We start from the raw sequence: 26,397 nt of genomic DNA, 5'->3' as shown, positions 1-26,397 counted from the left end.
TTCTATGCTTTCCCTTTGTCTACATATGATTGGCGGGAGCTAACGCCCAAAACTAATTTCAACAAATCTACATCAAACATAAATAATAACTCAAAATGTAGAAACAGAAAACACGATATAAACAAAACCACGTTATCTCCAGGTCAGCAGCAGATGAATTAACCGGCGCTCGTTGACAGTAACATGCAGTCTCTCCCTTATTTGTACTTTCACCGGGTCATTTTAGACCAAAACTATTTTTGTTGTTGTTGTTTTTTTTTTGACAGCGTCGCTCCGGGTCCGAGGATGTCGAGACTGAAAGAGCGCCTGACGGATGAGTGGGGGTAAAAACACAACAAAACAAACACAAAAAGGTGGTACGGGAGTGGCGGGCTGACAGCGAAGCATTTATCCCGTTTCCGCAGTGTCTAATGCGGTACGGTGCTGGATGAAGTGCGTGACTAGACCAGAGTCCGCAGGAGAAAGGACAGGGCGGCTCCGATGGACAGACCCAGGGCCAAGAAGAAGGTCATCATCGCTCCTGCGGTCTCCGCGTCCTTCGGCTCCACCAACCTGAGGAGACGTGTCGTATTTAGTCGTGCGTGGCGATCGATTACAAGACGCTTGCTGCACACCGCCGTCATCTTCACACAATACGTATCGGTGGTTTTAAGTCGACTTTACGACGCCGTAGAGGTCAACGAGTTGAGACTGGCGGCTTCAGTTTTCGTGCACCTTGACGTTGCGTTCAAGGACCCTTCGAGATTCAAACGTATGCGTGGGATAATAAACATGGCCGACGGTACTGTTACGGAATCAAACCCACTTCGTGTTCCTGTCGATGTTCAGCATGCTTTCAAGCGGCGGCCATTCAAAGTGTTTCATTTAGTGACTTTCACAATACGTGAGTCAGTTTTCATCATCAGTCCTGAACTCGGATTCAGATTTGTAAATTTACATCGGAGCAGCCGTTTGATGTTTTGCTAACCAACCATTTCAACTAGTGACACAACTGGTTTTTTTTTTATTGTGAAGAAGTCACGGGAGACTTTGTCAATCATCATATCCGGGGTTGGAGTGCTATTTGTTGAAGCACTGGTATCCGGGACGGGCACACTCGTGGTTCATGTGTCGCAATTTCTGAGGTTGTGTAAATAACTGTGGAGGAAAGTTTACGCGTAGTTTCATAGTCAAAACAAGTCAACAGGAAAAACCCTGCCGTGTTCGATGCTCGTTTTAGATTGCTCATCTGAAGTGCGAGTTCAGTCCTGCAAATGTTTTACGATAAAAGCCGTGTTGAGACACGAAGGGTTTCTGTTCAGTGAAACAAGAGGGCCACAGGAACGCAGGAACTTTAACTCTGCTCATCCCATTTGTATTTACTGGCGCTCTTCCACGACACGCACTTTAATTAATGATTGCTGGATTTTCAAGCGCTCAAGAAATATAAATTAATTTCAACCGAATCAAAAATAACTGCGAACATGTATTTTCCTCACTTGAAAAAAAATAAATCAATAAAAAATGTGGGCGTGTCCTTCCAGTTCACTCCAGCAGCACGTCATTATAATGAATCTCAAAGTGCAACGTGGTCAGTTTTTGTGATTGTTTTTTTGGTATGTTTCCTGACTGAAGAAAAGGTTTGCTGCAGTATAAACACTATCATTCTGAATACTACATTTCAGGTAATATTAACATTTCAATATAAACGATGTATGTTGTAAAACGCGCAACAGTTTAGTGGACAAAGTTTGTCAGCCTGCCGTTGTTGGTGTCTTTGAACATAACACCAGTTCAAAAAGACCAAAAATAACTGCATGCATGAACACAACAGTGTTTTTATGTCATTTCCAGGATGTCAAACATCAGAGGTAGCAGCGACTGCAGCGACTAACGCCAAATTGAACCGCAACCGGAGCATTTGATGACGAAAAGAATCGGAGAAAACGGCTCCGCTGAGGATGAACTGTACTCACTGCGGGGCGTAGGACATGGACAGGCAGACGAAGTAGCCGCTGGACACGGAGAACAGAATCATGATGGCGACGAAAGCGCCGTCGTGGGGGAAGAAGACGGGGAGGTAGGTGCGACTCTGGACGTTGCAGAGCATGACCAGCGGGATGAACACCACCCTGGAGACGACCAGCGCCGGGAACAGACGGGACTCCTTGCGGGGCTGCGGAGGCGACGGGAGGGGAGGAGGGGAGGGGAGGGGAGGAGGGGAGGGGAGGGGAGGAGGGTCAGTGCCTGAAATGAGACTGAACTCTGGACGGACCATAACTGTGTCACGGTCTCACGTTCTCGTTGGACTGACGGGAACAGAAACAGCTCTCCCGCGGTTTTTGGTGGACTTTTTTAACACCGCCGGACGTGGGAGCCGTCTTGGATAATAAATAGTGCGAATCGCAAATCCGTACGGAAGTTTGGCCGTGCACGACGAGTCACTCCAGACTTCCATCTCGACGGTCTTTACGGTCAACGAAAAACAGCCTCCGATTGGATTCTCCAGAAAATGTGAATACCAATAAACATAAATGCATCCGTCCGTTGCTGTGCCAAAGTTTTAGGCCTTTCAGATGGTTTGATTCTTATCTATTAGTCTCAAATTCACGCCAAACGCGCTCGGTTATCACCCTCCGTTGAGGTTTCGCGTGACTAAAAAAAAAAAAAAAAAAAAAAAAAGTGATGTGAAAACAAGAAACGTCACAATCGCCGCTTCATTTTTTTGCGCGAAGGGAACTTCCTGCAGAAACGTACAACAATAGCACCCGCAGGTTTGTTTGTTCCCTGGATGACCGGAGTCGTGACTGCGCAGCCCTGTCGCGGTCAGTTAACCAGGCTTCGGGTAGCTAATGAAAGGACTCAGCTGGTGTGTGTTTCACGTGGTATTGCCATAGCAACGGCGCTGAGCAAGAAAAACTGTGCCACTGTACCGCAGAGAATTTGTCATATTCTCGCCGAATACCGATTTGAATGAGTAAAGAAATAAGAGCGTCCCGGCGTTGCTTTCAGAAGCTGAAGCTCAGCGGTGAACCGACAGGAACTCGGGAGGTAAACATTCTGGCGTTAAACGAAGAATCGTGAAGAATGTGCGCGATGCAGTTCACTGACCACCGAGGGAGGACTGTGGAGAGTTCAACTGGAAGAATCCGTTAAATTCAACCCAATATTAAAAAATAATCGATTTAAGAGCTTAAACAGTTGGCTTTGGAAATTGCTCATAAACATTTTTTTTTTTTAAATCAATAAACAAATAAGACACCGAGACACAGACACAAGAAATGCTGACGACGCCTGGATACTCACCCACTGTATCACCGTGGTGACGGTCCGACCGATCCAGTCGCTGAGGTTGAAGATCAAGAAGCAGCACACGGCGATAAAGAAGCGCTCTGAGGAAAGAACGGCCGATGGGAGAAACGGAAGACAAGAGATTCAGCAACGCGTGAGGATAAGAGAGTCCGCGCGGGCGGAGCCGGAGGACTCGTGGATGCCCTGAAGTGGAACCTGAACGCAGCACGCCCGGCTCATTCCTACCCCATTTTCCCGGGAATGACGTTTTGACGTCCACGGTGACGGCCGGGAACACGGACAGCGTGACGGTGAACACGAACGTCACGCAGAACGCCATCACCCAGGTCTAGAAGTCGAAGAGAAGATTTTTTTTTAGACGTTTTTAAAATGGATCTAAATTAAAAAAAAAATGGTTTTTTTTAAAATGACCCGAATCCCTAGAACAGCTGATCTTCTGGTAAGCGTTTGATTGTCGTATCAACCGGTGGCGTTACCTTTTTGAAGACCTCGATGACCGAGGCCTTGGCTTGTCCCTGCTCCACCTGCTCCAGAGACAGGAAGGCCTGCTTGGTCCCGTTCGGATCGGGCTCCGCCTCCGCCTCCACCTCCGCCGTCGCCGCCGCCGGACTGCCGTCTTTGGCCGAGTTGCTGGGCGCTGATCCGTTGGCGTGGCCGTTCAGCTTACCGTTTTCCACTGTGCTGCGCTCTGCAATATAAAGTATGCACGTCGATTACATTGAACGCGTGCGATGCGTCACTTTGGACCAACTCTGCCATTTAAAGAAAAAAAAAAAAAAAAAAAAGGTTTCCGATACGACGTCTGGTTCGGTACACGGTGCACCGGGCGGACCTCTTTGGGCTTTTTAACATTCATGGACATTCGGTGAGGGGGTGGGTCTTGCGCACGGGCCTGCGCGAGTCCAACAGGCTCTGTCTTTGTCCCGGGCTCAGTCTCTAATTGGATAAATAGAGGGTCAACTGACTTAATGGGATAATGTTCCGCTGAATTGATTTGATTCAGCCGGGCTGTGAAGGAGAGACTCATGAACTCGGCGGAAAAGCAAACAGACGTTCATTCACCGTCAAGACAAATGTTTGATTATCTGAATTCTGCTAAAAAAAAAAAAAAAGGGAGCGCTTCAAAATCACAACGCAGGCTACGAAAGAAAAAAAAAAAGGCCGAGTGTCCCCGCGGGGGGCGGGAGGGGGGGACCTCGGAGACAAGTGGCATTAAATCAGAGGGAGTGACGAGGAGGAGCGCGAGGAAAGCTGGGGTCCCACCTTTCAGCAGCTCCTCGGTGGCGCCGGCCTCGTACTTGCCGCTTTTGTTCAGGTAATGCTGAGCGAAGTCCTGCGTGGGAAACGCAGAGAGAAAAAAGAGAAATCAAACGACGGATTCCTCCGTTGGACTGCGACCTCTGCACGCGCGTCGGGACTCAAACGGATTTCGGTTGGATTACGGAGAAGTATTAGCCACAAAAGTGATTTAATCCAAATCCAAATCCATTTCAATTCAATTCAGTTTTCTGTCCTCGGCTGACTTCAGGGTTCCGCCTGTTAAAACTGTCCCCGTCCCCCCGTGTGGGCGTTTATTGGTTCCTTATTATAATGTTGTCAGGACTCCACTGTGTTCAGAGCTCTGACGAGCTCTCGTGTTGTGATTCGGCACTTTAGAAATAGTTGGTCGGAGAAGGCAGTTTAACACCAGCAGTCTACAAAACTAACAGAGGCCCGACATCTTTGACAGTTTCACAATGTTTCTAAGGTTTAAATTTCTATGAAGTATTCATTTCAGTCTTAATATATATATGCACACGTTTTTTGCAGGATCCAAAGTCGCGCCGTCTAAAGCAAAGATCAAACGGAGCAGGAACTTCTGTGTGACCGTCAACGGTCGGGTGGAATTTGTAGTTCGTGCGAGGCTGGGAGGATTGTGGGTAATGCAGTCGCGCAGAGAGACTGACCAGGCGTGGCAGCAGCAGGTAGCTGAAGAGCGTGATCAGAGTCCCCACGCATGGTGTGATGAAGTAACCCAGAGCTGCCGACTCAGAGTCTGCTTCACCTGAGTGACACAAACGCACACAAAGACACACACACACACACACACACACACACACACACACACACACACACACAAAGTTAGCACCAACGAATTGTGAGGAAATATATGAAGAAACTGAGAGCTGCGGTCTTTGCATCGTGCTGATTTGACAAGCTCTGCGCCCGTGTTCAATATCCTCTGTTACTAGGCAACTGAGAATTAGGCAACCCGGCGGCGTTTTTGTGTGTATGTGGGTGGCTCACTGGCTATGGCTATCAGCATGGCGACGGCAGCGAAGGTCCCGGCGAGGCCCTGGCCGCTCATGAAGATGGCGCTGTACTTCTGAGGCAGCAGACCCACCAGGCCGAACAGACTGCCCTGCAGCACGGCGCCGAACGCTGGGGAGGAGGAGGGGACGTCACTGGAAGAGTCTTTTATTTGAACCACTCAAACACACACCTGTCTCTCTCTCTCCTTGTCTCTGTCTCTCTCTCTCTCTCTCTGTCTCTCTCCCTTTATCTCTGTCTCTCCCTGTCTCTCTCTGTCTCTGTCTCTCCCTGTCTCTCTCTGTCTGTCTCTTTCTCTCTTTCTCTCTCTCTCTGTCTCTCTCTCTGTGTCTCGCTCTCTTTCTCTCTTTCTCTGTCTCTCTCTGTCTCTCTTTCTCTCTTTCTCTGTCTCTCTGTCTCTCTTTCTCTCTTTCTCTGTCTCTCTCTCTGTCTGTCTCTCTCTGTCTGTCTCTCTTTCTCTCTGTCTCTCTCTCTCTGTCTCTCTTTCTCTCTCTCTCTTTCTCTCTGTCTCTCTCTCTGTCTCTCTCTCTCTGTCTCTTTTTCTCTCTTTGAACCCACAGACTTACAGTTAATGAACCAGATGGTCGCCATGGTGACGGAGAAGAAGCGGTCCTCCTCCATGGGCACTGTGACCAGCACCGCTGTGAAGATGAAGAGCAGCAGGATGAAAACGAGGCTCCCGGCGACGCGCATCATCTCCGATATCCTGAAAACGCAGCCAGCAAAACAGACACGGTGACGATTCGGGCCCGGGAACAACAACAACAACAACAACAACAACAACGTAAACATCCCTTTTAACCGGCAGCGTCCACGGCGTGACTGACCTCTGGTAGAGGAAGGAGTTGAGCAGGGTGAAGAGCAGCAGGGGCAGCTGGGACAGCAGGGTCATCCAGTTGTTGAAGTAGTACTCCCTGCGCACCACCGCCGTGCCGTTGCTCCACTCGGTCGCGTTGAGGCGACCTTGGAAGTACTGCGAACCGTGGAGACAACGAGGACAAGTCCCGTCACCGCAATACGTCCTCATTCGTAGTAGTCATTTGACTACCGCCGTCACATTCAGTTTGCACGCTCGCGGCCGCACCTTTACATGAAAGCGCCACGAAACGTGCCGCAACAAAGAAAGTCGGTGAAGACGTTCTTTGTTTTTGTTTTTTTTTAGCGGTTTTGCTTATCGTTTAGATTTCTTAGAAATATTTTCCTTTTGTTTTTTTTGGTCATCGTTTTGCGTTTTTGGCATTTTCTCTCACCGTTTAGACTTCTTAGCATTTGCACCTATTGTTTTGGTCTTTTTAGCATTTTTGGCTCATTGTTTTGGTTTCTTAGCATTTTGGCTCGTTGTATGTCTCCTCCTTGCCCGACACTGAACCACATAAAGACAGAGCTGGCGACTACCTGGTGACCATAATGAAACATTTAGAAGCTCTATAAGGCCGGCGACGTAACACGGGATATTTTTTTAATGTCACTGTTGTCTTCTCTGCATGTTCTGCTGGCCCAAAACAATACAAACAAACAACCCCCCCCCCCCCAAAAAAAAAAAAAAACAAGCAAAAACCATGTAGTTTTAAGACAGTGTACTTAAAAAGACAATCTTGTGGTTTATTTATATTACGCAATTGAAAGGCAATAAAATAAACGGATGGTGAAACGAGATCTTCTGACTGTTTTGGACTAGAGATCCGCCATAGTAATAGTGTTCACGTTTGCGTATAAATAAATTGCACAATAACAAATGGCTTTTGATCACCCAAAACAAAACATCAGCCGGACGATTGCGGCGCCGGCTGTATATTTACAAGGCACTTTTAGGAGTTACAAAAACAGCTTATTATAAGAGCATTACCAGCCATTCAGCATGGTTTTTTTTGAGGGTTTTTTTGTTTTTGTTTTTAAATAGAACAACTGGACCGACAATTTCCTCACTGTCACATTAGTAAAAAGCTTTTTGGGTGATTTGACTAGGAAAATGAAGAGATACTAGCGTCTTATCGACGGAGTCTACAGGCAAGAAACATTTCACGTAGACTAAATAATGTGTCAGACCTACTGTCTACGTGGGATTAAGCAATTGGAACATGTGTTGTTGTTTTTTTTTACCAGTGAAGCAGTCATGAAGAAATTCCATGGCAGCAGCGTCCCCAGGCCCAGAATAAAGAAAATGACGCCCACCAAGCAGCCCCTATAGACAGGAAGTAAGCAAATAGAAGATAGTAAATAAACACGGCTTTATAGTAAAGTCATTTTTAAAGGACATAAATTTTTTTTTAAAAAAGCCTTGAAATTGCCACACGAATCTATTGGCAACCAAACACTTCTCGAGACCACACAGAAGCTGCGGTCATGAGCGAAAGCGTCTTGAGGGATTAGCGGCCAAGGAGCAAGCAGGGTGGGAAGCGAGAGTTACGCAGCTTTCGCTGCGCTTTGAACTCACCGGTCCCGAGGGGTGTCCGTCCGTCCCTTCATGCTGATGTAGGAGCGTCTGGAGAAACTGCACGGCAAACAGCAGAGAAGAAAAGTCAGCATCGTCTCCGAAAGATGACACACGTACCTCTTTCGTTTTCCTGCAGTCTCTCCTGCCGCGGTCTTCGTTTGCTTCGATAAATGTGGGAAATCCGCTTACGTTCTGACGGGAGGCCGCGAGGGGCCGAACCGACGTCGCCGCCGACACCGACGACGCGCTCGAGCACCGAGGTGCGATTGTGCGTCGGGGCTGGAAGACGATCGCGTCTTTTCACTTCGACTTTCACCATGTGAACCTGCGAGTGTTATCCTGTACGTTTAAGCCCCCCCCACGCCCCCCCAGGAATGGCAGCGGTGCACGTGTCTGGTCAAATGACCCGGCTGAGTGAAGTTTCAATGATTTTTTTTTTTTTTCCCCGAGGTTTTTGTGCGATGGAAGCACAAATGTGCCAGTTCACACACAACCACAAAAATACACTCTCTCTGGCAGGAAACCACACACACACACACACACACACACACACACACACACACACACACACACACACACACACACACACACACACACACACACACACACACACTGGGCTGTTTTGCCCACTCACAGCAGGGTGACCTGCAGTGCAGGTTTCTCTGCTTGTTTTGACTTGTTGAAAGATCCGTCTGGACACATAACAGGAGGTGAATTCACGTTTAACCTATTTTAGGATTCTGCACCAAGTTCCTCATGAAAACAACCAACAAGCCCTCCGTGTGAGTTATGCTGCAACGGAGGAGGAGGAGGAGGAGGCGGAAGAGGAGGAGTGAGCGTGATTTTATTTTTCCACTGGCTCCACTGTTATTTTTGAAAGGTTTCCTCTTCTTTTTTTTTTCAGCTTTTACTTCCTTAAAACTTGCCAACTGACTCCGACAAGCAAACGTAGGTGAGACACAGACGTTAGCAACCAAACACAAAGACAGCCTTTTCACTCTCAGGGTGTGCTCAAAACACACACAAAACGCACACACAAAACATCCACGCCCACACCACTCAGTTGAGGAAACATTCTTTGCCGTTATGAACATCCTCCTTTGGGTTTGCAGAAGATGTTACTTCCTGCATTAGCTAAGCTGAAATAGAAACCCGTTTTGTCCCCGGTGGGACGGTCGCTTGAACCTCTGCCGGCCAGTAAATCAGTCCGGTTAAAAAGCCATTACAGTCCCAACGAGACAGAAATGTTTAAGGCAGCTGGGCAGAACAAATCAGAACGTGCAAGTAAATCATAGCCGAGGAGAAAGTGATGCGGACATAAAAGGTCATAAAAACGGTCACCGAGGTCCTCCGCTGCCCCCCTCCCTCCCTCCCTCCCTCCCGCCCTCCCTCCCTCCTCCAACAGCAGGAATGTCAGTTCTCACCGATCTAAGCTACTTACAGGCTACTTAAATTATGTTCATGTCCAGTCTTATAAAACAATACTCAACCACATTTTAGCCTCTTTTCAACTTCACCCGTTTCGCACGGAGCGTTTCTTCAGATTAAATCAGAAATCAGCTCGGTAGCAATAAATCTGGTTTATTTTGTTATGACTAGAAAGACAAACACTCACTTTCCAAAATCTCTAAGGCAGGGGTGTCAAACTCATTTTAGTTAAGGGGCCACATACTGCCCACTTTGATCTCAAGTGGGCCAGACCAGTAAAATCATGGCATAATAACGCATACATAACGACAATATTTCTCTATGTTTAAATCGTTGGTGAAGGTTTTTGGATGATAAACCCTATTTTAAAAAGATCTTTCTACAATAAGCTAGAAACATAAAGAGCAAAAACTGAGACATCAGCCCACTGTTCACCTGTCTGGGGTCTCCTCTGCAGATTCCCTCGCTTAAAGCGAGCAGCGAGCGCTGCTGCCTCCGGAGCAGACGTCGCATTTACGCTGTTTTTGAAGCAATTACTGGATCGATTAAAAACAATTACAAAACATTTGTGCTCATAAACCTCCATATTCTCATAGAAATGCAATTTATGTCTTTCTGTAATTTTCACACTTAGCAAAGTCATCCGGCGGGCCGAGCTGGACCCCCTGGCGGGCTGGATCCGGCCCACGGGCCGTATGTTTGCCACCCCTGCTCTAAGGGTTTACTGACCGGACACAAACACGGGAATGACCACGTATGACATGACTGGGAACACATCCCACGTGCAGATGTTTAACGGAAGAACAAAGACAAACGGCAAGAGGGAAAGAGAAATTAAAAAAAAAATAATAATAATTAAATAGAGATTTTGATCAAAAATGGGTCATATTCCAGAGGATTCCCGGAAAAAAAAAGTTTTCAAAGGCAAACAAACAATGTTTGGAATAATTTTTCCACTATGACGTATTCAATTACCTTTTTAAGAGTTGAAAAGTTGTGATTCAGTAAATAATCAAACGGTGTTTATTTAAAAGTCTATTCTTCATGTGCCGGGAGTTGTGATGTCACAAAATCGTTCGTCTGGTCGCAATTATCCGAGCTGACGGCAAGAATTTGGGACAATCCTTTGAATTCATGTGTCTAAAAACAGCTGGATTAAACGGGCAGAAATGTCAGCTGTCCATCATTATGCACCACTAATGACGTCGTCGCGTTGCCGCCTCTTCTTCCGCTATTGATCTTTGGTACCCGTCATTGTCATTCATTTCATCTGTATATTTCAGAAGTTGTTATTTATGGCATGCCATTTTTGGGTCGCCAGCCTGACAAGCAAACAGAAGTTTTCATTTATCATCATTTTGTTCCCATGTTCAATTGCAAATAAGTTCTTCTTCTTCATAAGGTGTATCATTAAACTATGATTGGACAAACACTATAATAATAATAATAATAATAATAATCAGCATAAATTGAAAAAAAACAAAAATGTAATTGCAACTATCTGTATGAACAGAGGAAACCTTCTCATGTTCAGCTCAAACTACCAACCCGCCGCATTTTTGGAGCAGAGTACGGCTTTAACACTCCAGTCCTCCGCTCCATCTTTATTAATACCCCCCCCCCCCCTTCTCTCTCTCAGCTACAAAATATACAGGACTGACAGGATAAGCAGCCTCTTTGTTTCCTTCACGGCGTTGCTCTCGAGTCTACGAGACCACCGTGTGAACATTTCTTTCAGTTCCTGAAGGAACACCGAGGTGAGTGTTCACCAACATAACTGTATTGGAGGCACAAAAAAAAAAAAAAAAAAAAAAAAAAAAAAAAAAAATGAAATAAATAAAAAACACGTGACGTCAATCGGATATCTTCAGATCGGAAACGTCACCGTGGGTGGGGGGGGGGGGGGGGGGGGGACGATCGCAGGTTGTTGTTGGTTTTTTTTGGCAGCGCGTTCAAGTAGGTGTACCGACGCTGGTTGTTTTGTTTCGCCTGAGGGCTCCCGAGAAGGTGTCCGTGGGGGGGGGCAGCTTCCCATAACACCCCGGCTGATAACGATATGCTCGGCGCCGAGCAACAGCAAAACACTATTTGTGCTTGTGTCGCTTTCCATTTGGGAGAAAGAAAAAAAAAAAAAAAAACACTATTTGTCTCCAGATAGGAGAGTCTTACTCGATCCACTCTAATTAATTATTTCCGATACCCTCGACTCACTTGATTAAGTAATGTATACACGGCTGTATATTTTCCACCGACACGAATCAACCCGTCGTCGTGAAAAGGCCTTTTGTTTGCCGTTCTTCCCGGGTGGAGACGCAGCGGGCGCAGCAGAGGCTGCAGGAGACCGTCACACATGACATTATCTCCACCGCGACTTCCAGAGACCTGCAGGACACGCAGCCGCTCGTAAGCCGACCGGAAATGAAATGGTGGAGTTGAAAGTATCAGACCTTCAAATAACAATTCAGGGGTATGGAAAGGCATTGAGGGGAAATCTAGCCGAAACAAGGCGGTGCTTAATTAAGTCATCACGGCAGCGAATAAACGGTTACATGAAAAAAAAAAGACCAAACCCAGGAAACCACATCTAAGCTTCTGCACTTTGGAAATCTACTGGGTATGTTTTTCCTGCTATCAGCTGCTCGTGTTCCCACTAACAACACAGCCGCACGTCTGTTTGTACTTCAGACTCTGCGCTTCAGCACATTCAGTTTGAAATCAATTCATCGACGCTGCGTTAAAGTGCCGAGTCGGGGCTTGGATTTAGGTCTAGAACAGGGGTGTCAAACTCATTTTAGTTAAGGGGCCACATACTGCCCACTTTGATCTCAAGTGGGCCAGACCAGTAAAATCATAGCATAATAACGCATACATAACGACAATATTTCTCTGTTTAAATCATTGGTGAAGGTTTTTGGATGATAAACCCTATTTTAAAAGGTCTTTCTACAATAAACTAGAAACATAAAGACCAAAAACTCACGACATCAGCCCACTGTTTATCCGCCTGGGGTCTCCTCTGCAGATTCCCTCGCAGCGAGCTGCTGCCTCCGGAGCAGACGTCGCATTTACGCTGTTTTTGAAGCAATTACTGAATCGATTAAAAAAAAATTACAAAACGTTTGTACTCATAAACCTCCATATTCTCATTGAAATTCAATGTATGTCTTTCTGTAATTTTCACACTCAGCAAAGTCATCCGGCGGGCCGAGCTGGACCCCCTGGTGGGCCGGATCCGGCCCACGGGCCGTATGTTTGACACCCATGGTCTAGAATATAAAAAGAAGTATATTACACATGATTTTTTTCCCAAACCAACTTCCTCAGTGGATTTCCGACAGGTGTTTGAGCGTCAACAATGTCTTCTGGGCACTCCTCATTTTGTCAGACAACACCTCGATCTAAAAGCAGGTCAATCAACCCGGTTCATGGTTGGTTCACGGTTTGGTTCATGAACTGAAAGGACACAAAGCTGTTCAACAAACAATTAGTAGCAAAGTGCCCAATTACTTCTGAGCAGTACGAGAACTGTGTTAAAAAAAAACAAAAAAAAACTGAAAACTATATCTCGCACGCAGTTGTTTTTTTTAAAGTGTTGATCTGGAGTATATTAACACAGTCAAAGCTTAAACTAATAACTCACCGGTGACTCACACAGTTATTAGTTATTAGTCACAGTTAGTGACTCACACAGTATAGGTCTCATTCCTGGTAATCCAGACTGGCTCACACAGACCATGTACTCAGATGGCAGTCACGACGTATTATTATTATTATTATTATTAACACCAGGAAAATAGCCAATAATGTAGAATAAGCACAGCTCTTGCCAGGTTGAAGTAAAGTTACACAATGGTTAAGTTACCTCCCGACTGGACACCACAGTAAGTTCAGTGTTGGTCCGACCACGTGTGCTGCAGTCGTTTCATTCTCCGATTGAGTGAATGAATGAATTAACTGAAAGCTGAAGTTTGTTCAACATTTACAACTGAATAACAAACGTCTAACTCATTTCAGAAAGCGACCTCTATCTAATGTTATCTTTATGAAACGATCCGCACGCAGCTAACGAGACACCTGCTCGGCTTCTGGGAGGAAAAAAAAGCAGAATAAACGCAAACGGAACCGATAACGAGGTTGTTGTTGTTGTTGTTGTTGTTGTTGTTTTGTTCCTTTATGAATAATAAAAGGTCTGTTGTTCATCTACGTTTTTGCCGCTTCATCTCTCAGTCGACAGCGTTAAAAAAAAAAAAAAACACAGTCATCTCTGAAACAAACGACCGATCGATCAGAGAGCCTCACCTTGTGAAAACGCTCTCACTGGATTCACTGGATTCACTGGATTCCCATTATTCACTGGATAATGTTCCCCCACCGGACGTCTGTCGCGCGGCCGATATCCCCCCAAAAAATGGTTCCGCTGCTCGTTTACACGTGGCGGGAATGTACTTAATGGTTCCTGTGGGTTCCGAGCTCGCCTCCGTAAACCGTCTAAACCTTCGTAGCTCCACAGCTTTACAACAACAACACCACCCCCACCCTCCTCTCTCCTCTCCACACACACACACACACACACACCCCAAAAAAAAACAAAAAACAGATCACTTCCGGGGCTTGCTGCATTTCCCGCCAGGTTATTGGCGGGAGCTTGACAAGTGCTCGCGCCCCAAACTGCTCCTTCCTCACCTATATGTTCAGTACACAATACCGACAATATAAACAGTAAACAGTACATGGAACAGCTTTTTAATAGGTCTAGTTATTACATTAAACAAATTATTATTTTATTTATTTATTTACTTTTTTACAAATGAGTACAATTTGTATCAACATACAAATAATGGTGTGGGAGATATAACACAGTGCCCAAACTGCAGAGCTTCCAAAGTAATTGGACAGCTGGATGCTCAAACAATGTTTTATTTAGAGTTGAATGTACCGAGTCACAGAGAAAAATCTGGAAATCAAAATCAAAATTTGCAACCGTCCAAAATGCTCGTGTTCAACACAGTTGTGCCATGCAGAGCACTGTTTCAGAGCTGGATTATGACAAAGGAGTCCTCTTCAAGACCTGCAGAAGCCCTTCATCAGTTTGTTTTTGTGCTGCATATTGCTTTGGTTAAAAAAAAATGTCCTCCTGTAGCTTGTTGACTGTAATATTACAGTCAATACATAGATAATTATGTATTTATCAGAGAAGAAGTTGCCATTATGCAGCACATTTAAAAACTGACTTTACAAAAAACCGATACGTCAGATATGTCGGTCACAGCGGCTGTTTCCCAGATGATGAAAGGAGGTTTTACTCATGCATGCTGAATTGCTGGTGTGTCTGTCCCTTCTGCTGATGCATTCTGGGAACTGAAGTCTCAGCATCACTGTGAATTCAGTATACGTGATGAAGCGTACTGATGGATTTGAGTCATTTTGGAGCATGATTTTCAAACGATGAAGGTGTCATCATCAGCCATGTTTTATATCACGACGAACTGATCATTTTGCAACCAATGAAGTTACCTCTGGGAAAAAAACGATGTTATATAATAACTGATAGATAACACGACAGGCTATTCTTTGGAGAAAAATCCTCCAAATACATACAAAGTGATGCATAAGCCATTGGACACTTTACTGGATGAAAAATGTAGTGTGGTAACTCTCAGCAAACAGCAGCATTGGTTGAAGCAAACAGAGGACTCTGTTTACAAAGACTTGGTCAAATAAAAAAAAAGTCCTGGCAGGGTACAGAGCTGAGAAAATACACCTTTTTCACTGCAGACATTTTGACTTGTCATTGTTGGGAAAGCACAGTGCATTACTGATGGCACATCACTAGATTGTGACTTGTGTTTTTTCTACAATGACGAGTCTAAATTTCTGCAGTGAAAAAGGCCAAAATTTTATTTTGGAACAAAGGCTGGGGGCCAAAAAGAAATACAATTTTTTATTTTCTGTAAAGTGTATGTAAAATATATTGGCCATTAAAAAAAAATACATAAAAATAAACCTTAAACAACATAAACAAACAATTCTCTTTCATCTGCATAATAGTTATTTCATTATTTTGCAGAAAACAATCATCTTGCCAATTTGTCTACATATTCTCTTGTCAGTGTGCCGCTGCTTCGATCTCTAATCTTGACCGGCAGCTGATTTACGGTTTGTTGTCATTATAGTTAGGATTTTGCAGTACTTAAGAGTAAGAGGAATAAGTACATGAGCCTAAACAAAGCAGGTAAGGGCCAAAGTTGGCCTGTGGGCTGCAACATGGGCTGCTCTGATCTCGTTGGATCTCATCCCTGGTCGGATATTAGCTCCACAGTAGCTTTGGCTTCAGCAAACTAGTATTTGAGAAGTTGATGGAGGGCCAATCGAGGGTGACGGTCGGTCGGGGCTGCGTGAAGTGCATCGACACACCATCAGATCTGTTTGCCGGTAGATTTTTCAGATCAGTGGGGAGAACAGGCTTCAAGTGATGTAGTGCAGTACAAAGCCTCTCAAAGCATTTCACAGTAACAGGAGTTAATTGAGCGGCCATTTCATAATTTACACTTTTTTTTTTTTTTTTTTAAATACATTGATTGAGACCACAGCAAACAACATAGCAACATATTTTAAGCCTGTTGATCAGCAATATAGAACTAACATTAATCTTGTAGTGCTGACGGCTGTAAAATACATAAATGGCTATCATCTGCCATGTATCTGTACTATTGCAGCTGGTATTAATCAAACTAGTAAATTGTAGTGTCTGTGTGCTCTTTGGTAAGGTATCATAATTTTGATTGTGAAGATTTAAACTGCGTATAAGTTTGTTGCTATGGTGCTGGTGGAGCTGTTTCCTAAACTCTTCTGGTGTATTAGCAACACATGTTCTGCTTCAGGTGGTTTGACTCCTCGATTTCTGGCATTATAATGCTTCCAACTGAAACGCTGCAATAAAGTTCAGGCAGAGAAAACAGCAAGGTAAACATTTCAGTCACAAGATGGCAGCAAAGGCTTTAACTTCAACTTTTGTAAGGTGTAGCTGTGATACGGCTCAAACTCCAGCAACATGTGTAGTATGAAGAACAGCATGACTTTGTCGTGTACAGAATCTAAAGGGATTAGAAAAGCACTATATTAAAAAATTACATTTGGGCAGAAAAATAATCAACAACAGTTAAAGTCAAACGTCTTGTTTTTGCAAACACGCGTCCAAAGTACAAAATATATATTTATAGCAGCATAGAATTTGTTATGGAAATAAAGTAAACTCTAAAAGACATTCAGACAGCTTTTGGTTAGTCTGTCCATACAGCTTCTTTTATTTATTATCCTTTGACTGGCTTATCTCTCCCCTAGTGTCCTCGTGTGTTTGTTGTTTTGTGACTTTTAAATGTTATTTTAACTGTGGTTCTGACTTTAACTGTGATTTTAACCGTTCAAAATCATGCTGTTTGTTGGCTGTTTTATTATTGTGAGGCACTTTGTGACTGTATATCTGTGAAAGGTGCTATAGAAATAAACTTGACTTACTTGAATGAAATAGCAGGTTTGTTGCCGTCCGTAGGTGTGATGTAAATATGTGCAAAAATGCAGCCTCATATTAGACACGGATGACAAAGTGAACATACTCGTCTTTGACACAGTGGGTTACAGTGAACAGGGATGTCTCGACACTGTTTTAAATTCAAGCTGACAGACTGACAGACTGGCAGTGTTATGTTCCTCGTCCATACAACCTTGGAGATAATAACATGTCCTGTGCATTAAACAACAAATTTAAACAATCATGGAAGAGTGCGCACACGTTTAAAAGTTAACCTCGGTAATGTCAATATGCTAATAGAGGATGTTAGTCTATGGAATGCTTTTTCTCACCACAGTATGTGAAGAACAACTTAGGTGCGTGTGTCTGACTGACAGAGCACAGAGGGAAGTGACGGTATGTTGTTGACAGTTACTTTGACCTCCCTGTGACTTCACAGGAAATAAAAATGACTAACTGTCACTGCTGATGCCTGTTCTCAATCTTTATTATTATTTCCTGAGAAGAACATGTTAAAGATCATAAACCCATCGACAAGTCAATTGTTTAATGACTTGAAGCCTTTTAAAAACAATAGGAACGTTTTAAAGCGACACAAAAACAATTTTAAATAATAATTTTTTAAAAAAAAAGGTCTGAACAATGAATTACATCTATTTACATTTAAACTTGGCTCCATAAAGATGAATGTAGTGTATGTTTGTTGAGTTACAAGTTGATCATTATGCATATAAGTGACACGTGTCAAGCTATATTTACAATTGAAGTGACGAGGCCAATAATGTATTATAGAACTCACATTGACTCACAAACTGTATACATAATCATAATGAACTCATGTATAGTTAATCCCATTTCAATGCTGAGCGCTTTGACTGGAGTTTATCATTTACACGCATGTTGTGTTAGCCGTAGATACAGTGGGACAGACTTCAATCCATTACGTACTGTAATTCATTTTGAGTGATGCATTGGTTTAAGAACAGTTCATTAGTGTGCAACACTGAGTATTCTGACAAGTTAGTAAGAATGAATGGACCACCAATAAGTGCAATGTATACTGCAAATAATAGTAACTCACAAACTGTATATGTAATCAGAATGAATTTATGTGTAGTTATTTTGCAGAATTTAATACGGAGTATTTTGAATAAAGTATGTAATGTGCACAAATGTAGCTCATATGCTGGGACAGAATGGGCCTCCATATACTTAAATGCATTAATGTATCATTCATGATGGCTCAGAAATTGTACAGTAAGTTGTAGTTAACTCCAGGCATGTTAAAGGTGAAAATTAAACGATCTGCTTTCAATAATATTTGTGTCTGAAAGCAAATTATCTTGTAAAATCCTTAAAATGACATTACACCTTCTCACACAATACAAAATCCCGAATCTATTATTATGCAAATATATTTAGTTTCTTAAGTTGAACTGCTGGAAATAAGATTTCTCATACTTCACTGTAAAATCCTTCTTGAGTTTAAGTTGAATTGCAACACGTTTGACTCCAAAATTACTTGTGATGTCACAAGTCATGTTTGTAGGTTAGCCCCTTAAAATTAGATAGATAGATAGATAGATAGATAGATAGATAGATAGATAGATAGATAGATAGATAGATAGATAGATAGATAGATAGATAGATAGATAGATAGATAGATAGATAGATAGATAGATAGATAGATAGATAGATAGATAGATAGATAGATAGATAGCGTTAGAAAAATTACTCAAGAGGCTTGGTTCAAAATCAAACACATCGGACATTTATTCTTGCAAGAAGGAACACATACATGCACCCTCAAAGAGAGGTGTACAGCAAAGAAGGGGTCTTCCCTCCTCTGTAGGTCAGCTTTTATACAGTGGGACAAACAGTAGACCATCACCCCCATTCCCTTTGTACCTGCTTTTGTATGGTAATACAGAGTTGGTTGTCGGTCACAAGATACTCGCCAATTAGACGCGGAAAGAATCACTTGCAAATAAGACAGAAAACAAAGGAAACTTTTTGGGGCCTGAGACTTTCCAGAGTCACAATGCAAACAAGAGAAAGAGACAAATCTTTCCTTTTCATCAGATAGATAGATAGATGCAGCATAAACAAGACGGACTGCTTGAGGGCCATGTCAGTTGTTTGCTTGAAAACTGAGCATTTAGCGGTTTGTGGTTGAGTTCAGTCTCTTCCTGTTTTTCTCTAGTACCACTCTGACAGTCCAAAACAGAGCGCAAGGCCACTTCCATTCAGCAGACCTGATAGAAAGACAGAGCAGACTGTTAACAATGAGTCTCTAATGGAGAATTTGCTTTGTTCAGTGACAATAAACCAACCGCCATTAGCCTTTGTCCTCAAGAAGATGGCTTTAAGATTCCTGCTAAAATCACAATAACAGTTTCCGAATATCCCAACACTCTGAGCAGTAGTTTATTAAACCGAATGCTCTCATTATGGTTTCTACTGCCCAAGCAGCAACCAACCACGACCGTTTTGAAGCATCAACTTTGGCATTTCGGCCGTTGTCGTGTTGACCTTGGATGAGCTGAGGAGGAGCAAGGGGTGGATCTGATTTGATCTGACTTGGAAACCTGAGGACAATACACCTGCCTGTCAATCAAACAGACACGCCCCCAAACATACCACCCTATGAGGCCCAATATCCGATTGATTATAGTATTATTTTCAGAAGTGATATCATAACACGAATCACAAGTTGATTTTGTGAATCAAACCATAATGATTTGCGGAATGAATTAAGCGACTTTGTATTCTATGAGCGAAGTTGAATGGGAGTATATGGAGCCAGAGGCTGTTTGGAGCCGCACACCCAGTGGCTCTCAGCGGTATTGCACTTTAAGTCACTTCTGCATTAGCCTCACTTTCCGGACATGGAAACTAATTATTTTAAATATACAGTCTAGTTATGTTAATAGGACATTTTCCATCATCAATCAGTCATCGTTCCGCCGCAGCGGGTGGGCGGAGATAACTCACCAGGTTTGCTCTTCATCTGCCTACAGACTTACGTCAGGTGACACTCTAAAATTTGATGAGAATCTCCTAACTTTTATTAGACAAGATGTTAATTAATTAAAAACAACTTACTTTAATAGAGTAAACAGCTTTACAGTAAGTGAGTACTTTTAAAAGAAGAACCAGTCTGCTTTTAAGTCCTCTGTGGTTGGAGAGCTGCGGTTTACCACATTTCTCCTTAGCAATATTTGAAAACTAACAAATGATGTATAGTTCTGGGTGTGTCATGTGACAAACTTCTGAGAACAACATTTGTATTCAAAGGCTCATCGTTGTGAAAAGATGAAGCTTCTGCTGAGCTGCGTGCTTCTCGCCTCGCTACATGTCCACTCATCTTGGAGTAAGTTAAATTCAAATTTATATTTATCATACTAACAGTGAAAAATTTAATTTGAGTGAAGCCAAATTTATATTTTCGGGGTATTCAAAGAAAAATGTTCAATAGGTCATAGAGTTTATATCAATAACTTGAAAACTAATTTCTAGGTGTATTAATGCGCTCAAAGTAGAAATGTTACAGATTAAAGGCGAAAGTGACCAAAAAGTACAGCATTTTTGAAGAATTATTATTCAGCACTTGCTTCTGCTGTATTAAATATACTGTATGGTGGCAACACTTATAATTGTTAATGTAACAATAGAAAAGAGAAAGAGGAATTGTACAATATAGTTACAAATGAACTATTTATTAAGTTTTATGTCGTAAAAATATTTAGTTGCATTTAAATAAAACCTTGTCACTTCATCTCCGTTAGTGTCTGAAACTTTGTACCGATTTTTCTAAATTGACAAGATTGGAATATGTATTACTGTGTTACTTTTTTGATTGGAAAAACAAAGAATGAATAGCCAAATAAATTAAATCATGAGTTATCATGTAAACATGTTCTCAGACAACCAGCCTGTTTTGGTTTTGTGGGACATTATCTGTAAAATCTGGTCTCTTGAGAGTCATTTTCAGTAACAACAGCAGGAAGCTGCGAATATTGAACTTGCATAAATGAACAGAACAGAAACATAGAAATGATATGTTTCCTTTTTTTTGGATGGGTAGGCAGACAACCTTTGTGTCACTCGGGCTGAAATAAAGATAAACATGTATCTGTGAGCTTGTTTTACTGTTTATCCCTACTTATGGCCAGAAATAAAAAATTAAAAAAAATTAAAAATTGTTTGTAATTTGAAGAATTTTCTATTGATGTTTACTTAGTCCCAATGTTGTTGGCCTCCATTGATGAAGCAGAACGCTACAGTAACAGTTAATAGACCGTAAACCAACATGTTTCGGAGGTTTACCTTCGTGACTGATGGACACTTCAAACGCTCTCACGCTTTTAGTTGTTGACAGTTTTTCCACCAAAATCAGATGAACTCACTGATGCATTTTAAATCATGTCAATATACCACATTACATATATATTACATGGATATCGTCGAGAACTCTGCCACATCTCTGTGTTTAGTTATTAAACTACAAAAATGATGCAGTATATACGGTCTTTTGACTGACACTACCTAACACATAATGTATCCCTCTGTCTCATCCCACGTGTTTCATCAGGCAAACTTGTTGTGACAACAGATTTGTTTATTTTTGGTGTTGATTTATGCAACAACAAAAAAAGAAAGGCGCTGAATAAAGCCACTGGAACGCATTTAAAATCACGTCCATATAGTGCGTTTTTGACTGCCAATGAAAGGTTACTTTTATCTCCTGGCTTTGCTTCTGAAATCATGCAACATTTACAGTTTGTTCAGTGCCAGTGTTTTAATTTTACAGGTGTTTCATCAGGCATACTTGTTGTGATCCAGACTCCTGATGTTTCTGTCGTGGAGGGAGAGACGGTGAACATCATCTGCTGCTGGACAGAGAAGATTGGAAGAGTGAGAGTTAACTGGTTCAAAAATCAAACAGAAATTACACAAGAGATTTTCAACTTAAAGAAAAATGACACAAATAACTGTTCAATGCTGACCTTTCCAAATATCACCAAAGAGCATTCAGGGATATACATCTGCAAGGTGTCTGTGGAGCTACCATCTTTACAATCGAACACAGGAAACGGTTCAGTCATCACAGTTATGGCCAAAGAGAACACGGATGACAACACGGCTGGTGGTAAGTAATTAAACATCCTGCATAGAAAGTTTTGTAAAGAAAATGACAAGGTCAAAATCTGTGTGTGTTAACTTTTCGAAGTAGCAGATGTTTAATATTCAAAAATGTTTAAAGTAACTCCGTTCATAAGACTATTATTATGTGAAATGCTTTGACTGGAAGGAAGTAAATATATATACTGTATATAAAGAGATATAAAAGTATACAAAAGCATAACACATATATAAGGACCGGTTGAAAATATATACATTCTAGGCAAGTTCAGGACAAAAAAAAAAAAGGTGCAGCAGTCATATACTGTGTTCAGATTTGTCAACTGCATCGTGTACTAAGTGATGAAGAAAATCCACTCTGATTGTCCACTTGTCCACTATGTAGCGTGCTATATAGTGGACAAGTGGTCAATCTGAACTAAGCAATGGTTTGGATTTCACTCATTGCTCTTGTGTGATCGCCGTCCCCGCCCTGATTAGTTTCATCTGTCCCTCATTGTCCTTCTCTTCAAAATGAATTTCGTCTGTACGCTCTTGTTCTCTCCTTGTCATTTAATTTCTGTTGCCTGTCAGTTTTTTTTTTCTTTCTTTGTCCTTTCTTAGTTCCTCATTGCTGTTCAGTCTCCTGGTGTTTTAGTTCGTTTCACCGTCTTAGTTTCTTCAAATTCAACCCCAGCTGACTCACGTTGTTTTTGCATTTCTTCAGTTATTAAAGCGTTGTGTTTCCGTGAAAATCTCAATCTCCCCTGTAGTGTGTTTGGGTCCTTCCTGCCTCTGAATCACAACAGTAAAACTGTATAAACCTGGGCGCTCAGAGTCCAACACAGTCACTGTCATTCTGCACATAAAATATAGGGAACAATTTGGCTCGAATACTGTTTAGCGCTGTCTCGTGCAAGTGAAATGTAAACTATTACATAACCTTTGTGTCTGCTTCTCAAAACTTTATGGATGTAGCTAGGTTTCTAGCACAATGCAGGGGGATGATATTCTTAATCCAATCTATCTTTAATTGTATATGAAACTGTAACAATTCTGGTTGAACATTTAAATTTCCTGTGATTACAACTGCAAGAAACTCAACGTTAAAGACATCCTCAAGTCAAACCTAATATTTTTTGCCACTCAAGTGGTGTTACCGGTTTGACTGCTCACTCTAACCGTAACTGAACCCTCAGAGACGTTATCTGAGGTTTGCAAGTGTTCAAACATGAGGAATGGATGAGTAATGGCACAGTGGATTGAACCATTTAAAACTGGACCCATGTCTGTTCACCTGCTACAGACTTTTAATCTTGTTTCCTTGGGAGGTGGCAATTCATGTCTGAAGTTTTGTTGAAGCATATTCATGACCTGGTGTCTCTGGATCAGTTTCAGATGCTTCCTGGCAGGAAGTGATCATTTATGCCCTGAGGTGTCTGCCACTCGTTGTCCTCTTCACAGCCACCCTCTGCGTTCACTGTTTAGTGACTAAAGCTCGGCAGCGCACACCAGGTACAATATAACTTTCACTTAACTCCATTATGTTGACATCTAAACCATGCAGAAGCAGTATTATATGTTATGTTGCATTATGAATTATAGATCTGATTCATGTCGTCTTCCAGCTGCTCCTTGAAATAAACCAACTTTGGCCCAAAGATGTGAGGGAGAACAAGAAGAAGAGGAAAGGGATGAGAGACGGATAGAAGCAGCGAGATGAGGAGGAAAGAGATGACGACAACAATAGAATGACTGATGATTACTTCATATCCTGTCGATAAAAATACAAAATGTTCTTTCTTGCCTTCCTGACTCCCACTTCGTCGTACCACTTACTGACTGCAGATGCAGGTAGAAACTCGGCCCATGTTATACCTATTCATATCGGCCTGTTGGACAGTGGTCAAACCCACATTATTCTCTCATAACCAGGTCTGACAGCATTTCTGCATGACAGCCAGGTGTCACATCTGACATCAACAAAAGTGGATGTTTTTAGGTGTACAAATTCTTGTTGTTTTTTTTCTTCTGTTCAATTCAATTTGTATATGTATATTTAATTTTGTATCTTAATATACATCATCTCAGGGCACTTTACATTATCAGGTCAAGACCTCAGTGTCACAGAGAGAGGCCCAACAATTCCCCTTCGAGGAAGTACTCGCCAAAACAAGCTAATCAATCAAAAAAACAAAAAACAAAAAAACACTTTAGTCAATGAGAAGGAATTATAGTCTGATTTCCATTATTTTCCTGAAGGCATTCAGCATTTAAACTGAAAATCCCTAATTTGCCACATTGCGCTTTAAAATGACACTCCAACCACAATATGTCTCTTGAGTAACAGACAAATACTCGTAGTCATCATCTTTTTATGAATCATGGTGGCTGTGGTCGTCTCACATTCATGTCAGTTACAATGTTCTCTGCTGTTTATCTGTATGCTCAGTTTATTCCAAACAGTTAGAGGTGGAGGATTATGGGTGAAGACGCTGCTGAAAGGATTTTGGATGGAGATTAAAACCTTCAATTTGTAAGTTCTGGACAAAGAAGAAGCCAAAGCAGCAAGATTTAAACAATTTAGAAGATTATCCGTCCATCCCTTATCTATACCCGCTTTATCCTGAAATAAATCCATATTTTCAGTCACTGATATTTTTAATTCATGTGTTTACAAAGAAAATCACAAGAGAAAAAAGGTGTGATGTGCTCTGCAGACTTGTGACATACTACCCTGTGACTTCCTTCCTGTGTGCATTACACAATAGCTTGAAACATGATCCAAACGAGGGAGATGCAATCGATCAAACAAGACAAAGGCAGGGTGAAACGAAGAAAAACAACAATACACCGAGTTATATCAGTCATCTTCAATGTGGCATTAGACTCTCTGACATGACTATCCAGAGCCTGATACATTTGTGAGTCCCACTGTTTCCTTCATCACCATGCTTACACACACACACCACACACACACACACACACACACACACACACTTTATTTTGACTCACACCCGCAGTCCTACTACAAGAAACCACAGTTAAAAGTAGTTCCCTACAAATGTCCTCCTTTTTGAGTAAAATTTGTTAAAAACTGGAGTGTCCAGCTGGTTTTAGATGTTTCTCAGCCTTTTGTGAGAAATTAAACTATTAGATGTTTTAAAAATCTACAACTTTAGTTGCAAAACAATTGGCTTGTAGCTGAATGCCAAAGTCAAGGTAGAGAGGTGAAAAAGTACTGACAGGCGGCCTAAAGACTGATTTCCACCATGGATGAGATCAACCCTCAAGAAAAGATTAAATTTGTATACGTTTCTCTCTGGAATCATTATCTTCACATCCCGACTGGTGTGTGTTTCACTTGAACCACTTCACATGAGGTATTGTTCTCTCGTGTTCAAAACAAGCTGACACTCATGGACACACATGGCACATAAACCGAATTCAGTAAAGCGATGTTGGTTTAAGCCAGAGGTTTTTAATTACAGATACAACCTGCTTCATACTTTTAATGATGTTAATTTGCTGAAATGAAAAAAAACAAAAAACAAAAAACAAATCCAGGCTAAAAACAAAGTATGTAGGCTTTATTTCAAAATTCTCCCAAGTGTCTCTTATCTTATTCTGTAGCCCAAAGTTGTTCATTTTGGATTTAGCTTATAGTTTGCCGTTTTTACAGAATAATTGTGTTTTTTCAGGTGAGACTTTAAAAAAATATCCTGAACAGGGTCACGGGGGTAAGAGGGAGGGGGTATATGTTTTTGGATGGTGGGAGGAAGCTGGAGTACCCGGAGAGAACTTATGCAGGCACAGGGAGAACATGTGAACTCCACACAAACGTTGCCATGAGGCGACAATGCCAACTACTGCGGCGCCCCGGACTGCAGCACATTCCACTTAGAAACACATCTTCTCTGGGTCTGACACCCCCCCCCCCCCCCCACCACCACCACCACCGCAAATCATAAAATATGCTCTATGCTGGCAATTCAACTTTTTTTGATAACGTGTCAGGTTAACTTTGGACTGTGTTCTGCGTTAGAAATGTAGTCTATTTTAACGGCAGCCTGTATTTCTGCGTTTTACTTTCGTCTTCAGACTTGGTCGTGAGAAACAAGTGAAGCTCAGTGACAGTTTCTGTAGCTGCTCTCTAGCTGCCTCCTCTCTGCAGGAGGAAGCATGGGTTGTTGTGGTTTTAAGACTACTCTGTAGATATAATAAAGGAACAAGATCCTAACCCAGTACCTTTCTGTTGTGTGTGTGTGTGTGTGTGTGGTGG

The 26,397-nt window shown here is 42.3% G+C and overlaps 1 protein-coding gene across 1 annotated transcript; it reads right to left on the bottom strand.

The window, feature by feature from the left end:
* Positions 1 to 245: 245 nt before the first annotated feature.
* Positions 246 to 13,973, bottom strand: LOC138204026 (equilibrative nucleoside transporter 2-like). Its single transcript, XM_069159127.1, has 13 exons — positions 13,763 to 13,973; positions 8,036 to 8,092; positions 7,702 to 7,783; positions 6,429 to 6,574; positions 6,168 to 6,307; positions 5,578 to 5,712; positions 5,238 to 5,335; positions 4,555 to 4,624; positions 3,768 to 3,979; positions 3,517 to 3,619; positions 3,286 to 3,371; positions 1,956 to 2,155; positions 246 to 552 (listed from the first exon to the last, which is right to left on the bottom strand). Exons 2-13 carry the CDS (start codon positions 8,065 to 8,067, stop codon positions 441 to 443), a joined length of 1,416 nt encoding a protein of 471 aa, XP_069015228.1. The 5' UTR covers positions 8,068 to 8,092; positions 13,763 to 13,973; the 3' UTR covers positions 246 to 440.
* Positions 13,974 to 26,397: the final 12,424 nt, after the last annotated feature.

Source organism: Embiotoca jacksoni, unplaced genomic scaffold (genome assembly GCF_022577435.1).
Source record: "Embiotoca jacksoni isolate LCO1_2020_lvr unplaced genomic scaffold, fEmbJac1.0.p SCAF_24, whole genome shotgun sequence".
NCBI classification, from domain to species: Eukaryota; Metazoa; Chordata; class Actinopteri; family Embiotocidae; genus Embiotoca; species Embiotoca jacksoni.
This window is presented reverse-complemented; position numbering and strand designations above follow the sequence as displayed.

Bases quoted from the DNA above. Each gene is read 5' to 3' on its own strand.
- LOC138204026 (XM_069159127.1), bottom strand. From the start codon at position 8,067: ATGAAGGGACGGACGGACACCCCTCGGGACCG. The intron at 6,575-7,701 runs GTAAAAAAAAAC...CACGGTTCGCAG, and splicing joins TCTTCATGACTGCTTCACTG to TACTTCCAAGGTCGCCTCAA. The intron at 553-1,955 runs GTGAGTACAGTT...ACGTCTCCTCAG, and splicing joins TCCATGTCCTACGCCCCGCA to GTTGGTGGAGCCGAAGGACG.